The sequence below is a fragment of the Lycium barbarum genome, chromosome 6 (genome assembly GCF_019175385.1).
Source record: "Lycium barbarum isolate Lr01 chromosome 6, ASM1917538v2, whole genome shotgun sequence".
Taxonomy (NCBI): Eukaryota; Viridiplantae; Streptophyta; class Magnoliopsida; order Solanales; family Solanaceae; genus Lycium; species Lycium barbarum.
The window spans coordinates 85,091,501-85,107,131 of NC_083342.1; the positions used below are offsets into that span (position 1 = coordinate 85,091,501).

Sequence of the window (15,631 nt, forward strand, 5' to 3'; positions counted from 1 at the left end):
ATATTTTATTCGTGTTGAATCAATACGATTCTCATGTAGTTGGTTCTTTTGTCCTAAATTATTTATCTATACTGCATAAAAGATTTTGTGAGTAATTTTATTCTAATTAAATGGTATCATATAATGTTGAAAATGAAAGATAGTATTATCAGTCGAGATGAATTATTATTTTTGAAAATATATTTTTTGGTTAACTAAGAATGAATATTTTCAAGCATATAATATACATGAAGAATTAGATTGACTATTATCCAGGTTCAATTAATGAGTTTATTTTTTTTAATTTCGTTTAAAACTAAGCTTATGTTTTCCAATTTATGATCTTCACAGAGTCGTAATTATTTTTCATACTTTATATCATAAAGTAATATCGTATTTTGTATTCCTTTGTATTTACTAATTCTTCTTTCAAACTTTTTTCCTCATAAATATTTTTCCTTTTGAATAATATTCAATTATGTTTAAGAAATTTTAATAATTATAAATACTTATCGACAAGATATAATTAATGCATCATTATATTTATTTAATTAGATTATTATTTTTCTACCGTGAGTTTGGTGCCAAATGAACGTCAAGAATCAATTTAGTCTTCATATATAATTTATGCTTAGAATTATTAATTTTATATTAATATTGCAATTTATTGTACTTTTTGTATTTTTAATATCTAAATTTTAATTTAAAATATTAAGTTGATTTGATTCCATTTAGCTTCATAATTTAGTCAATTGACTCTGGAAAAATAAAATGTGTCATAAATTTCGTTTCAATAAATAAAATTGAAAATTGTATCCGATATTGGAAAAGGGTAGGAAGAGTACTTGCAAGCAGTGCAAACTGAAAATTGTATTTTTACCCAAAATAAAAAAAATAAAAACTGAAAATAAACCGCATAAAAATAAAAAATAATAGAAAGAATATTTGCAAGCAGTGCAATACCCCTATCATAGGTCCACGTGAGAGATGGGGTAATCATTAGTCAACATTGATACAGTGCACTTAGGACAATGTTAGCATTTGCAATGGACTCTAATGAAATGACAATAATGCCCTTGGATGACGATCCTTGCTTTTAACGCACTGTTTTGTATATAGTAGAAATAGTTATTTCTTTTGACCTTAAAAATTTAGTAATTTTTTAGTGAAGGGAGTTCATCCAAATCCCTTTTTGCCTCTAATTCTGCCAATGGTTGGAAGATCTCCAACTTTAACTTTTGATTTTCTACGATTCACACTTTACGAAATAAAAGAAGAAGAGAGAGACAATATGAGAAAGTCTGCAAACAAAGAATTTGACTAAGGGCTCGTTTAGACGTGTCTTTTTTTTTTTTTTGTTTTTGAAAAAATTGCAAAACAACATTTGATTATATCATTGGATTGATCGATGAGTTTTGAATTTGAAAAAGTGGTTTTGACCGACCTTTCAAACAGTTTTTATTTTTTTTCACTCACGATTTTTTAATTTCAAATTAAATGCATATAATACTCTTTTAAACTTTTTTTCCAGATACTGTTTGTTTTAATATTATATTTTTATGTCCAAACATCTGAACATGGTTAAAAAACCACAAGTTGTTTATTTACGTATTTTATGTGGAAGCAATACTACAGGACCATAACAATGTCGTTCAATTTCTTATTTCTTTTATCTTTTAAATTTCTTTTTCTTATTGTAAGAATTAAGTTGTGCGACATAATTTGTGTAGCATTTTTCAGATTACGTTGAGTGTTGAAAATTTTATCGTGTCCGACATAACATGTGAGATATTATAATATATATGCCGAATAAAATGTAAACTTTGTCGAGTAAACTCTAAACTTATGCCCCGCCAGACATGTTGAAGTGCAAAAATTAAAGACCATAAATTTAAGAGTCAAAAATTAAAAACCACACCGAAATAGGGACATTTGTGGGAATGACCCAAAGAAAATTTCTCAGCAAATTTCAAGATTGGAAGTTGGAAACACAAACAGCAACAGGTCCAATCCCATATGGGCCTACCATTTGTAGACTTGGCCAAAACAAGACACGCAAAGGCAATGCAATCCACGCGGCAAATATCCATTAGTTAATAAAGCAGCACGCGGATAGTTATCCTAGCAAACATTTATTATGAGATCTACACCGTCAATACCAAATCTCCTCAATCCAAACGCTGTTATTCACTTGGAATTGCACACCCAAAAATTTCAAAACTCCCTTCCAAATTTCCTACGATTCCCGCCTACTACTTCACTCCTATATAACTTGCCCATTACACATCTCCCAAACCCACCACAGTCAAAGCTTTTCCCAATCTATAATTCATATTAGCATAAATTCAAAATGGCCCGTACCAAGCAAACAGCCCGCAAATCGACAGGTGGGAAGGCACCAAGGAAGCAACTAGCCACCAAGGCAGCCAGAAAGTCAGCTCCGGCGACGGGAGGAGTGAAGAAACCTCACCGATTCAGGCCAGGAACTGTTGCTCTCAGAGAAATCAGGAAGTACCAGAAGTCCACAGAGTTGTTGATAAGGAAGCTTCCATTCCAGAGGCTGGTGAGGGAAATAGCACAGGATTTCAAGACAGATCTCAGGTTCCAAAGCAGTGCTGTGGCTGCTCTACAGGAGGCTGCTGAGGCTTATCTCGTTGGTCTCTTTGAAGACACAAATCTCTGTGCAATCCACGGTAAGAGGGTTACGATCATGCCTAAGGATATTCAGCTTGCAAGGAGGATCCGAGGAGAAAGGGCTTAGGAACAAGCTTCGTATGGTTATGGTTAATTTCTGTTCTCTGTCTTAGGGCTTTGTTTGTGTCGTTTGTTGAATGTTAGGAATGGTTATGTAAATCAAATTACTAGTTTCAACCCAATTATATGTAAACCTCTGGTTTAGTACTATTATGAAATCTGATGAATGAAATATGTACTTTATTTTCTTTCAATTAAAGGTGCTGCTCATAATACGATTTGAGGTATATTTTGCATGTTTCCTTCTATATTGCTTTGGGTTTAGGGTTTTCACACACACACACACACACACACACACACACACACACATATATATATATATATATATATATATATATATATATATATATATATATATATAGAATACATTTTCGAATCAATACTTTAGTATGTTTTTTGCCATCTAATTTAATTTTTAAAGTATTACCAAAACATGTAATAGACAAACAATAGACATGTTTAGTAGATAATTTATGTATTAAACATAACCAAAAAGACTCTAATCATTTTGTAGCCACCTTAAATGCATTTTGTTAGTATTTTATAGACAAAAATCTAAATAAGGAATTTAAATTTTATATTGTAATTCATGGTAGAACTAATGGTATTTTCCAGACTTGGATAGAAGTTTTAGATTCTATGAAAAATATAAGAAAACATCTTTTTAAAGGTTTTAATGATTTTATTGAGATATTAGATTATGCTAGAGGAGTGTTGGGTCTAAACTATTATATTTCTCCAGCTCTCAGATAAAATCCAAATAGAATGTCTTAGTACAATATACAAAAAGACATAGACAAAATGATTTTTTGTGATTATTGTTCTATTAATATTGAAGTGGTCAAGAGATTAAACCAGTAGAAAGCATTCTAATTCTTTGCAGATCGGAAACAAACCAGATTATAGGAGGAAATTAAGGCTCAGCTGCTCTTGAGAATCTCTACTCTTAATTCAACGTTGACAATAAGAAGCGTTCAGCCTCTTCATTCACTTAGTAATCCGAAGGTAAGTTTAGTTTTGTTGTCTGGCCAAAAAAGCTAACTTGTGAGATGAGCCAATCTACTTTTAGGCATCTTGTCTCCTGCAAGTCTTACTAAATTAAATACTATGAACTTAGAGCTGGTTGAGTTTGTGAATGTATGACTACAAAAAGGGAGGTGGTAGTTACTATAGTCTTATATGTTAGGAAGACTCCTTTACTTTCTAGTAATTGTTTGTTGCTTAAATAGATAATTGGTTTTCTTGGATTTTCTGCAGAGAAAAGTGGAATCAGTTTGTTGGCTCTCCTTATGTTTTAAGTAATCGTGTGGCTCGCCTAGCCAAGAGAAAATGTTAAAGAGTGCAACCTACAAAATTGTTTGACTTTGTCGAATGATATTTGATCTTATGACAAAAGAGAAAAAGCTTTTACTAAATGGTAGCAACAGAACAATTATAGTAATAGACTCCCTTGTCAGAGCCATACTTGCAGCGCGGATCACCCTATTATTCTTTAGATTACTAAACTCATGCAACATTTTTGGTCCGACTTGCTCAAATATAGTGGTCTGGAGCTCATAACCTTAAGTCTGTTATCGATTGGTCCTAGTTAAGTTCATTCCGGGTAGTGTTGCTTCACAATAGTAATAAACTATCAAAATATTTTTAACAAAAAGGTCCAAAATGTAGTTTTGTGAATCCTAAAACTTTTGTTTAACAGATATAGAACCTACTTAGTAGTTGTACGTGTTGTACTAATACCATTTGCTTTTGGTCTTTCTTGTGGAATCTTGATATTTAATTTTCTTGATTTGTGGCCTATTGCTGAAATGATCCACAGAATGATGTCTAAGCCGGGCAAAGTAACATCATATATGTTACTCCTCAAGTTAGTATTTCGTCCTCATTATGTGCTTCATCAGATTTATATGCTGGAGTTTGGCATTGTACGAATTCTGTATTCAATATTGTTCACTTGTTTTGAGTTTTGACCACAGTATAGTTGAGCATGGAGATATATGTTAAAAATGTCTTTTCTTCTCGGGCATCTTTTCTTCCCTGCATCTTGCTCCCTGTCTTCTCTCCAACTTCTGCATGATGATATTAAAAGAGTGGCATCAGAATCCAGGTTCTCGCTTGCTTAGCAGTTATAGTTAGGGGTGTTCAAATGAGACCGAAAAATCGATTCGAACCGATAAACCGAGTCAAACCGACTTAATAAACTAAATACCGGCTTGGTTTGATTTGGTGTTAAAAAAAAAAAACCTAACCAAACAGAATCAAACCGGTAAATATATACATATTTAAAATAATACACACATATATTATTGTTACCTGTTTCAAAAAAATACGCACACATATATTATATATTAAATTTTATCTATCTTCTTCATAATTTTGGATCATCAAAGTCCAATACTAATTCAAATTTGCTAAATCTTTTCCTTTGGTGGGATAAGGCCTACCAATTGCCTTACAATTGCTAAATGGTACATGAGCCTTGTCATGTCTCTTTGTTGGTCTGTTGACACTTTTGGCTCCACTTGTCTAAAATGATTTACTCTTGATTTGTGATTCATTAGACCATTTGATTCCCAGTGGTGTTCTTATTCTGGTCCGCACATTTTCTTAGGGGAATGAAGCTAAGAGATTATTTTTTTAATAGCCATGAGCAATTGTTAAACAGTGAGTGTACGAGAAGTGTATTGTTAAAGTGGATATCTTTTGCTCATTATCCAATTTCAACTCTGTTCATCCATTAATTTCTAAGTGGTCTCTGGTTGATGTGTGAATATCATTTATTTGAGTTCATGATTATTCTTTTCTCTTGAATGTGGTTTACCTCTGCTCTGTTTATTGGTCATTACATTGCTGTTTCAGCTTATTGCCTTATCTTTTTAAGAAATAAATCCTAATTTATTGTTGAATTTGAATCATGAAGATGAGGCAAATGTGTGTAGTATTTGCTTGTATTTTGGGTTGTGTGTTTGCCATTGTTGTATCTCATTTTCATTTTTTGTATCTCACTTGTATTAATTTTTTGCGTTATAAAGTACATCCTTAAAACCTCCAAAAACCGAACCAAACTGACAGAATCGAAACCAATAAAATTTATATTATAACGGTTTGGTTTGGTTTGAATATTAAAAAAACCCGATTTAATTGATTTGGTTTGGTTTAAACAAAAAATCGAGTCAAACCGGACCATGAAAATCCCTAGTTATAGTACATGTAATGGGAAAACCTATGGAAATATACCGTGCTACACATACAAATTCCGGGTGTGTTCGGTATGGAGGAAACCATTTTCCGGAAAATGTTTTCCAATTTTCTCATGTTCGTTTGGTAAAATTTTGGAAAATATTTTCTTTAGGAAAACAAGTTCCTTAAAAATGAGAAAAATGATTTCGCTAATGAAAGGCATTTCCAAGTTCCAACAAATTCCTGTAAGTGACCCTTGATACTCTAGAAACTCCACTAGGGTGTGTTCGGTATGGAGGAAAATGTGTTCTTGGAAAATAAGTGAATTTCTACTTATTGTCTTGTGTTCGTTTAGGTAATGGAAAATAAGTAAATTTCTTACTTATTTTCTCATGTTCGTTTGGTTGGTAGAAAGCATTTTTCGGAAAATACCCACCCAAGCCCACCAACTCTACCACACCCACCCCCCCAAAAAAAAATTCTTAAAAAAAGTTTTAAAAGTTACTTTTTTTGGATTTTGACACCACCCACCCCCATGACCCCACCATCCCCTCCAAAAAATTTAATTTTTAACCACTCAAACTTTCAGTTTTCATAATTGTTTTATAAGGTGAAATTAAATATGAAGTAGAAAATTCGGGAGGGCGTAGGGGGTGGGTGTAGACAATCCAAAAAAAAAAAACTTTTCAATTTTTTTTGGAGGGGGTGCCGGGGGGTGGGGGGGGGGGGGAGGGGGGTTAGTGGGGCTAAAAAATAAAAAAAAACTTTTTTTTTTTTTGGGGTGGGGGGTGGGGGGATGTGGTGGTGTAGAAAACCAGATGAAAATTTTTGCGGAGGAAGGGGGTGGGGATGGGGTGAGTGGCGAGTGGTGCATGGATTGCAGGAGTGGTTGCGGGGTGGGTGGTGCATGGGTTGCGGGAGTGGTTGGGGTTTGATAGTTGGGGGTTGGTGAAATGTCACTTGTGGACTTGTTTTCCTACTTTTTGATTAAGGAAGTCATTTTTCCCATTTTTAAGGAACTTGTTTCCCTAAGGAAAATATTTTCCAAAATTTTTGACCAAAACGCGCATGAGAAAATCGGAAAATCCATACTGAACACACCCTAAATGCAACTAGGAATGGAAAATTTAATCTAAACTTCCCAAATACTTATATGCCTGTTAAACATTTCCTTGAGCTTATAATATTTCCAAACTGGAAACCAATCTGCTGGCTGAGTATGAAATCGTCTTATAGTTATTTAAGTACCAAATATTAGTACAAAATACACCAAGGGACACATGCCAAAACTTGAAGGGTTTGAACTCTTAACCTCAGCTGCAACTGCAACTACATGAACATCCTAATAGCAAGAATGAAAAGATTGATTCTTGTCAAATCTTGAATAGATAAGAAGATAGTTAGGCCAAAAACCATATTTTCCATTCTAATTTTAGCATATATACATCCTTGCTAGGGAAAACAGGAAAGAAAGAGTGGAAACATCACTCTTGGGTCGTCCCTTGTTGCATCTGTGAATTCTCCAGCATGGCGATCACCTTCCGGTGACTTTGCCTTTGGCTTTCATCGAATAGAGGGCCAAAAACTTTACTTGCTTGGTATCTGGTTCGACAAAATACGAAGCAAAACATTGGCTTGGTATGCAAATGGAGATGAGCTAGCCCCAGAAGGATCTAAACTTCGAGCTAAAAATAGATGGTCGGCTCATTCTCGAGGTTTCAGATGGTCATGTCCTCCGGAATCTAAGCGTTAACACAGGTGTTTCTTATGCTTCACTGTTGGATACAGGGAATTTTATCCTTGCTTTGACCTCCCTTCTTGCCTACACAAATAATAGACACTGAAAAGTCACTGTCTTCTAGGACAGCAGAGAATAACTTCTCCAGGGGGCACTTTGGGCTTCGTTTGATACGTGATTGCAATCTTGTGCTGAACACCATTGCTCTGCCAAAGGGAAATGCATACGAGGCATACTTTTGGAGCAACACGATTGGTACAAAATCTCCAAATGTGACGGGAAACAGGCTAATCTTTAATAAGTCAGGTTACCTTAATATTATTATGACCAACAGGAGGATTACCTTAATATTATTATGACCAACAGGAGGATTGTGAATTTGACTTCTGGAAATATTGTTCCAGCAAGGAACTACTATTACAGTGCTATTCTTGAATATGATGGTGTGTTCACCCAATATGCTCATCTCAAGGCTTCAAGAAATGGAAAGTGGGAGGAAAGATGGTCCAGAGTTTGGTCTAAACAAGATGATATCTGCTCAGCCATTCAGGGTCAATTTGGTCTGGGAACTTGTGGTTTCAATAGCTATTGCATGCTTGTCTCAAATGGGAGGCCTAATTGTAAGTGTCTTCCTGGATTTAATTTTTCTGATCCAAGCAATGAGTTCAAGGGTTGTGAATGTGATCCAATCCAAAGATTCAACCTGGATGATACTAATCTGCAGGATCTTTATGATATGTATACTATAGATAACATATTTTGGCCTAATTCTTCAAACTATGAGGAACTGCAGTTCTTTAACCAAGATGAATTTTGGAACTCTTGTTTGTTTGATTCTAATTGTGTGGTTCAGTAGAAAAGTCAGTAACCTGTTGTAAAAAGAAAAGGCCAGTTTCTAACGGAAGGAAGGAACAAGTTAATGGCAAGGCTTTTGTTAAATTTCTGATATCCAGTATCCCAACCGGTGATTTCCATACTCAAACATCAGATAGAGGACATAGGAAGAAAAATAAGTCTACATTTTCAATCTTGGGAAGTCCTGGGCAGCAACATGCACGTGATCGAATCATGAGAAGAGGAAAATCATTTAGTATTGTCACATTAATTGTGTTCATTGACACGTCCTTTATGTTTGTCTTTGAGACAAAAACATAATGACGAACTCAAATTTAAGACGAAGAGACCGTGAGAGATATGAATGTGATAAATGATCTAGGAACTGCATACTATTATCTACTCTAAGTTCCATTAATTGAGATGTCTTGTCCTTCGCTCTGGATTCCTTGCCCCCGCCCTTGCTCAAGGATTCTCGCCCTTCTTAGCTCTCTTCTTCCATCGGCTCTTCTTTCATATGGAAGAATGGGTCCTCTCCTGTTGGCGAATCTCCTTGCTTTTGTTGTTTCAAATACATACATACATATATATATATATAGGAAGCCAAAAAAAATTATATCCCACTCCTGCCTGTCCTGCGGCTGCAACTCGCCTGCATGAAGCCGAAATCGCTAGTAATCGCCGGTCAGCCGTACTGCGGTGAATTCATTTCCGGACCTTGTACACACCGCCCGTCACACTATGGGAGCTAGCCATGCCCCAAGTCTTTACCTTAACTGCAAGGAGGGGGATGCCGAAGGCAGGGCTAGTGACCGGAGTGAAGTATATATATTCCTAACAGATGTAGAGCAACGAAGCTCTCGAAGTCAGTGTTTTAAAAGGTGTGGGTGTAAGGCGAGGCGTTTTACATATGCCTCGGCAGGGCGTAAGTCCCAGGGTAGTTTATTTTTCATATTTTATAAATTAATAAAATAAACCTATAAATAAAAAATACATTAAAATTATAAAAGAAATGAAAAATAAAAAAATAAGAAAATGTATATATCTATTATTAGTAGGGATCTAGTAGCTCAGTTGATTGACTACCTGAACTTTTACCTTGTTGGTGAGGGTTCGAATCACCACGTTGTAATTCGCTCCCCATTTTCGCTTCCCCTACCCCCTATGTAATAAGAAAATAATTTAAAAAAATCTATTATTAACATGCAAACATGTGCGCGAACCATACCGTTAAAAGAAATCTTGAAAAAATGAATGACATAAAGATGCATTATACCAATAACATGACAATGATGAAACTTAACTAGAGTTGTAAAAATGATACTCTATCCTGATAATTCAAAGATAAAAATGAGAATAGTATAAAGTGATTGTTTTAAATCTAAAACTAGATAACAAGTAAATACTCATTATAATACAAATAGCCAGAATAGAATCTTCAAAACATTATCTAAACTAGAGTGACCAAAAGAAATTCTAAAACTAAAAACTATTTTGAAAAAGATAAATTGAAGAATGCTAAAAAGTTTGAAGAAAATAAAGCATAAACAAGAAAATTGCAAGCATGGAAGCGTAGTAAGAATTGGAGGAAGAAACTCTTTACTTTGTACTTTGCATACAAAAGTCTAACATGTAACTGTTACTTCGTAAACAACAAAGAGAAAAGATTATGAAATTAAGATAAACATTGAGATTTTTTTTTTGACTTTTTGAAATTTTTAGTTTGAGAATTTACTATGAATTAACTTTTGGATATTTAACTTTTAAAAAAAGATTTATTAAGTAGTTTTGACTCAAATTTGAAAAAGTTCTCGGGGTTTACGCACAGAATAAACGCCCAGAATGTTGGGGCTTACGCCTAGGCACACACGCTCGGAGGTACGCCCCGCAATACTTATGCCCCGCCCGCATGTACGCCTTGAGGCTTTTTTGGTACTCTTCGAACCGGGGCTCGCCCCAAAAATGCCTTTTAATACAATGCTCGAAGTATGCACTTGTCACATGGTTTAGTCGTCAAGTATGAAAGTTACAGAATAGGAATGAGTGTTGACCCACCATGTGTGAGTGGGAGATGAAGGAATTAGATTCGAGTCACCCATGTGGGCCAATCCGAATCCATATAAATAATAAATATTAAATAAATATATTTTCATTATATATTTAGTTTAAGTTAAAAGGAAAGGACACAACTGTTCGAAAAAGTTCATGAACAGTTGTACCTATTTAGGAAACATAAAAGAAGTTCTGTAGGAAAGAACTTCTCACTTCTAAAAAAAAAAAAGAACTTTCCTTCCTTCATTCTAAAATAGAAAAAAAAACTCTCTTCTTCTTCGTGAAGAACTATAGTGGTAGATTTCTAAGAAGAAAGCGATCTTCATCGAATATTGGAATAATCTTCTGTAATAGGTACGACTTAGACTGTGACTATACAATACAATTCGTGTTCTTTATACATGTGATTGTGTTGTGGACTAATGAAACAAATAGTGAATCTCGGGCGAATTATGTGTTCTTGTGGATTGTTGTATTTTCCTTCTATATTGAAAAGCACCAAGTCCCCTAGGGAGCTTCATGAGCTTGGTCGCACATTGAATGTGCATGTAAGTCTAATACAAAGCGGAAGAAGGGTGATTAACACTCTGTTGGGATGGTAGTTACCCATGGTTTCATAATGTACGATATCATATTGTATAGTATTGTACTGTATTCATATTAATACAATAGTTTGATAGACTGTATTGTTTGTTGTGGTTAAATAACATTTTTATTGTTTGGTTTGATTGTATGGTACTGTATAATAACATGTACAACAACAACAAGCCCAGTATAATCCCACCATGCGGGGTCTGGGGAGGGTAGAGTGTACGCAGACCTAACCCCCACCTTGAAAGGTAGGGTGACTGTTTCTGAAAGACCCTCGGCTCAAGAGAGGAGAACAAGAGAGAAAAACAAGACAAAAGGTCAGATAGGACCAAGCATATCGAGAACGATATGAAAACAAGGAATAACAAAAGCGAGAAAGTCATGGTAGAACAATCCGGAAAGAAAGGAGCATTAACTACTATAGATAAATAAGATAACCAGAGTACAACGACCTAACAAATATAAGCAGCAATCAAATGCAGAAATCAAATGGTAATAAACAAATGAGCAAAACTACAACTACTATGGTGAAAGGGTAAGCCATTTAGCCTACTATCCTAATCTGAGTCCTCCACAACCTCCTATCTAAGGTCATGTCCTCGGTGAGCTGAAACTGTGCCATATCCTGTGTAATCACCTTCCCCCAATACTTCTTAGGCCTCCCTTTGCCTCTCCTGAAACCGTCCATAGCCAACCTCTCACACCTCCGCACTGGAGCATCTGTGTCTCTCCTCTTCACATGCCCAAACCATCTCAGCCTCGCTTCCCGCATCTTGTCCTCCACCGATTCCACTCCCACCTTGTCTCGGATATCTTCATTCCTAATTCTATCCCTCCTAGTGTGCCCACACATCCACCGCAGCATTCGCATTTCTGCGACTTTCATCTTCTGAACGTGAAATTTCTTGACTAGACAACACTCCGCCCTGTACAATAAAGTCGGTCTAACCACCACTTTGTAGAACTTGCCTTTAAGTTTTGGTGACACTTTCTTATCACACAGCACTCCGGAGGCGAGCCTCCATTTCATCTACCCTGCACCAATACGATGTGAAACATCGTCGTCAATATCCCCATCTCCCTGTATAATAGACCCAAGATACTTGAAACTTCCTTTCTTTTGAATGGCCTGGGTACCAAGCCTCACTTCCCCGTCAGCCTCACGCGGTAGGCCACTGAACCTGCACTCTAAGTATTCTGTCTTGGTCCTACTCAATTTAAATCCTTTAGACTCCAACATCTGTCTCCAGCCCTCCAGCTTATCGTTAACTCCGTTGCGAGTCTCGTCAATTAGGACTATGTCATCCGCGAACAACATACACCAAGGCACCTCACCTTGTATTTGTCGCATCAATTCATCCATCACCAGGGCGAATAGAAACGGGCTAAGAGCTGATCCCTGATGCAACCCCATCGTAACAGGGAAGTGCTCCGAGTCTCCTCCTACCGTCCTTACCCTGGTCTTAGCTCCATCATACATGTCCTTTATCGCTCTAATGTACGCCACAGGTACACCTTTAGCCTCCAAGCATCTCCATAGGACCTCTCTTGGCACTTTGTCGTAGGCCTTTTCTAGGTCAATGAATACCATGTGCAAGTCCCTCTTCCGCTCCCTATACTGCTCCATCAATCTCCTTACAATATGAATGGCTTCTGTAGTCGAGCGCCCCGACATAAATCCAAACTGGTTCTCTGAAATAGACACACCTCTCCTCACTCTCATTTCCACCACCCTTTCCCACACTTTCATAGTGTGACTTAGCAGCTTGGGACCTCTATAGTTGTTGCAGCTTTGAATGTCTCCCTTGTTCTTGTACACGGGAATCATTGTACTCCACCTCCATTCTTCCGGCATCTTTGCTATCTTGAAAGTGACATTAAACAACCCAGTCAGCCACTCCAAGCCTACCCTGCCTGCATTCTTCCAAAATTCCCCAGGAATCCCGTCAGGTCCGGTCGCTCTTCCCGTGCGCATCCTACGAACAACTCCCTTAACCTCCTCAACCTTTATACTTCTACAATATCCAAAGTCGCGACGCCTATTCGAGTGCTCCAAGTCTCCCAACACAATATATCTATCCCCTCCTTCGTTCAAGAGTTCATGAAAGTATGACTGCCATCTCTGTCTAATGCGAGATTCCTGTACCAACACTTGGTCATCCTCGTCCTTGATGCACTTCCCTTGATCCAAGTCGTGTGCCTTCCTCTCTCTCGCCTTGGCGAGCTTAAATAGCTTCTTATCCCCACCTATGTCCTCTAGTTTTGCATAAAGGCGTTCAAAGGCTGCCGTTTTAGCCACCGAAACTGCCAACTTCGCCTCCTTTCTCGCCATCTTATACTTTTCCCTGTTCGTCCGCTTCTCTTCATCATCCTTGCTATCTACCAACTTCACATATGCCTGCTTCTTTGCTTCTACCTTTCCTTGGACTTCTCCCTTCCACCACCAATCCCCTCGGTGCCTACCACGGCGGCTTCGTGAGACCCCCAATACCTCTCTAGCTGCTTTCCTAATGCAACTGGCCGTCCTATCCCACATATTGCTCGCATCCCCCCTACTATCCCCCGCTCCCATAGCCATCAACTTCTCCCCCATCTCTAGGGCACTAGACAGAGTCAAACTACCCCACCTAATCCTCGGTCGGTCATTCACGACTCTCTTCTTCTTCTTCTTCTTCTTCTTCTTCTTCTTCTTCTTCTTCTTCTTCTTCTTCTTCTTCTTCTTCTTCTTCAAATCCATCACCAATAGCTTATGTTGGGTCGTAAGATTCTCACTCGGTATGACCTTGCAGTCCTTACAGAGGCCTTTATCATATTTTCTAAGGAGCAAAAAGTCTATTTGCGTCGTAGCCACCGAGCTACGGAAGGTTACCAAGTGCTCCTCCTTCTTCGGAAAACTCGAGTTGGCTACCACCAATCCAAAAGCTTTTGCGAAATCTAGGAGTGAGACTCCTCCACCATTTCTGTCCCCGAAGCCAAATCCTCCATGCACCTTGTCATAACCCCTCGAACAGACCCAATGTGCCCATTGAAATCTCCTCCTATGAATAACTTCTTAGTAGGCGGTATACTTACCACCACTTCGTCCAAGTCCTCCCAAAAGCGCCTTTTTACCTCCTCGTCCAAACCCACTTGTGGCGCGTAGGCGCTAATAATGTTCAAGGTGAACCCTCTAACGACTAACTTAATCGCTATTATCCTGTCATTGATCCTCCTAACCTCTACCACCTGATCTCTAAGCTCACTATCTACTAAGATCCCTACCCCATTCCTATACCTCGACTTGCCTGAGAACCAAAGCTTGTACCCGTCCACCTCCTTAGCTTTAGGTCCTACCCATTTAGTCTCTTGGACGCAAGCTATATGAATCCTCCTCTTCTTAAGAATCTTAACTAACTCTATGGACTTTTCCGATAAAGTCCCAATATTCCAAGACCCTACTCTCAACCTAGAAGCTCCCTCAACCCCCTTAGCCCCCCCAACCCTGGCCCCCGATCCCAACCGAGAACATGACCCTAGTCTACCATCCCTCACTAAAGCCAGTAAAGCAAATATACGCTAGTGAAAGGTTAATCTAAGACAAACGAAGGATAAATACTAAAGCACAAGTTAGCAATAGTCTATAAGCAGTGAAATAGGTATTTAATTAGGCGGAGCAGGCAAAATTTATAAGGCTAAAAGACAGAAAATGGGCTATTGGAGGTACCAACTCCAAGTAAATAAAACCTGTTCACCACCAAGAAATCTCTGTTGGCCGCCGGAAATGCTGTTCTCTGTCGGAAAATACTGTTCACTGGCAGGAATCACTGTTCACCGACCGGAATCACTGTTCACTGCCAGGAACTGCCGGAAAACTCGGGTACCTGTGCAGAAACTGCCCGGAAACCTACTGGTGGGGGATTTTCGGTCGCAGGGTAGAAGAGAAAGGCAAAGAGGAAAAAAACAAAAAAGGAAGAAGGAAAGAAAAGAGAGAACAGAGGAAAGAGAGAGAGAGATCTGGCCGGCCGAAAGCGTATGTTGGTCGTCGTCGCTGGTGACCGTTTGGGGTGGCTTGGTTGGGGGGTGGGTGGGGTGGGGGTTGGGGGGGGGGGAGGAACACTTACCGTTGGTGAGATGAGAGGAGAGAGAAGATGAGAGGAGACCCTTGACCCCCAATTACAAACTAGTTTATATATATTAATAAAACTGAGGAAAAAGATAAAATAGGAACTTTAAAAAATATATTAATAAAATTAAGGTAAAAGATAAAATAGGAACTTTAAAAAATAAGTAAGTGATGGGTGGGGGTGGTGGGTTGGTGAGGGGTAGTAGGTGGGGTTGGGTGCCAGAGGGTTGGGGGTGTTAGGGTTTGCCCAATTTTTTTTTACCTTATTTGGATTCTACCATAATTGTGTTTTAATTCAAAAATAATTCTTTGGCAGAAATGTTTTTCTGTGGAAAGGACTCTACCATTATTTATCCCTCTTCTTGGAGGAAAATTTTTGCACTTCTATAAACTGAGGATAT

General features: G+C 37.8%; 2 protein-coding genes across 2 annotated transcripts; both read left to right on the plus strand.

Annotated features, from left to right (window-relative positions):
• The first annotated feature begins 2,260 nt into the window (after positions 1–2,260).
• On the plus strand, positions 2,261–2,960 carry LOC132644505 (histone H3.2-like). Its single transcript, XM_060361098.1, has one exon. The coding sequence runs from the start codon at positions 2,330–2,332 to the stop codon at positions 2,738–2,740; it is 411 nt and encodes a 136-aa protein (XP_060217081.1). The 5' UTR covers positions 2,261–2,329; the 3' UTR covers positions 2,741–2,960.
• Positions 2,961–6,731: 3,771 nt separating this feature from the next.
• LOC132644135 (G-type lectin S-receptor-like serine/threonine-protein kinase LECRK3) lies at positions 6,732–8,507 on the plus strand. The gene is made up of 4 exons (XM_060360712.1): positions 6,732–6,767; positions 7,370–7,628; positions 7,751–7,957; positions 8,056–8,507. Exons 1-4 carry the CDS (start codon positions 6,732–6,734, stop codon positions 8,505–8,507), a joined length of 954 nt encoding a protein of 317 aa, XP_060216695.1.
• Positions 8,508–15,631: the final 7,124 nt, after the last annotated feature.

Excerpts from the sequence above, each read along its gene's own strand:
- LOC132644505 (XM_060361098.1), top strand. The coding sequence starts at position 2,330 with ATGGCCCGTACCAAGCAAACAGCCCGCAAATCGACAGGTGGGAAGGCA.
- LOC132644135 (XM_060360712.1), top strand. The coding sequence starts at position 6,732 with ATGAAAATTTTTGCGGAGGAAGGGGGTGGGGATGGG. Across the intron at positions 6,768-7,369 it reads AGGAAGGGGGTGGGGATGGG|GGAAAACAGGAAAGAAAGAG; the intron begins GTGAGTGGCGAG and ends CATCCTTGCTAG. Across the intron at positions 7,629-7,750 it reads ATGGTCGGCTCATTCTCGAG|ACACTGAAAAGTCACTGTCT; the intron begins GTTTCAGATGGT and ends CACAAATAATAG.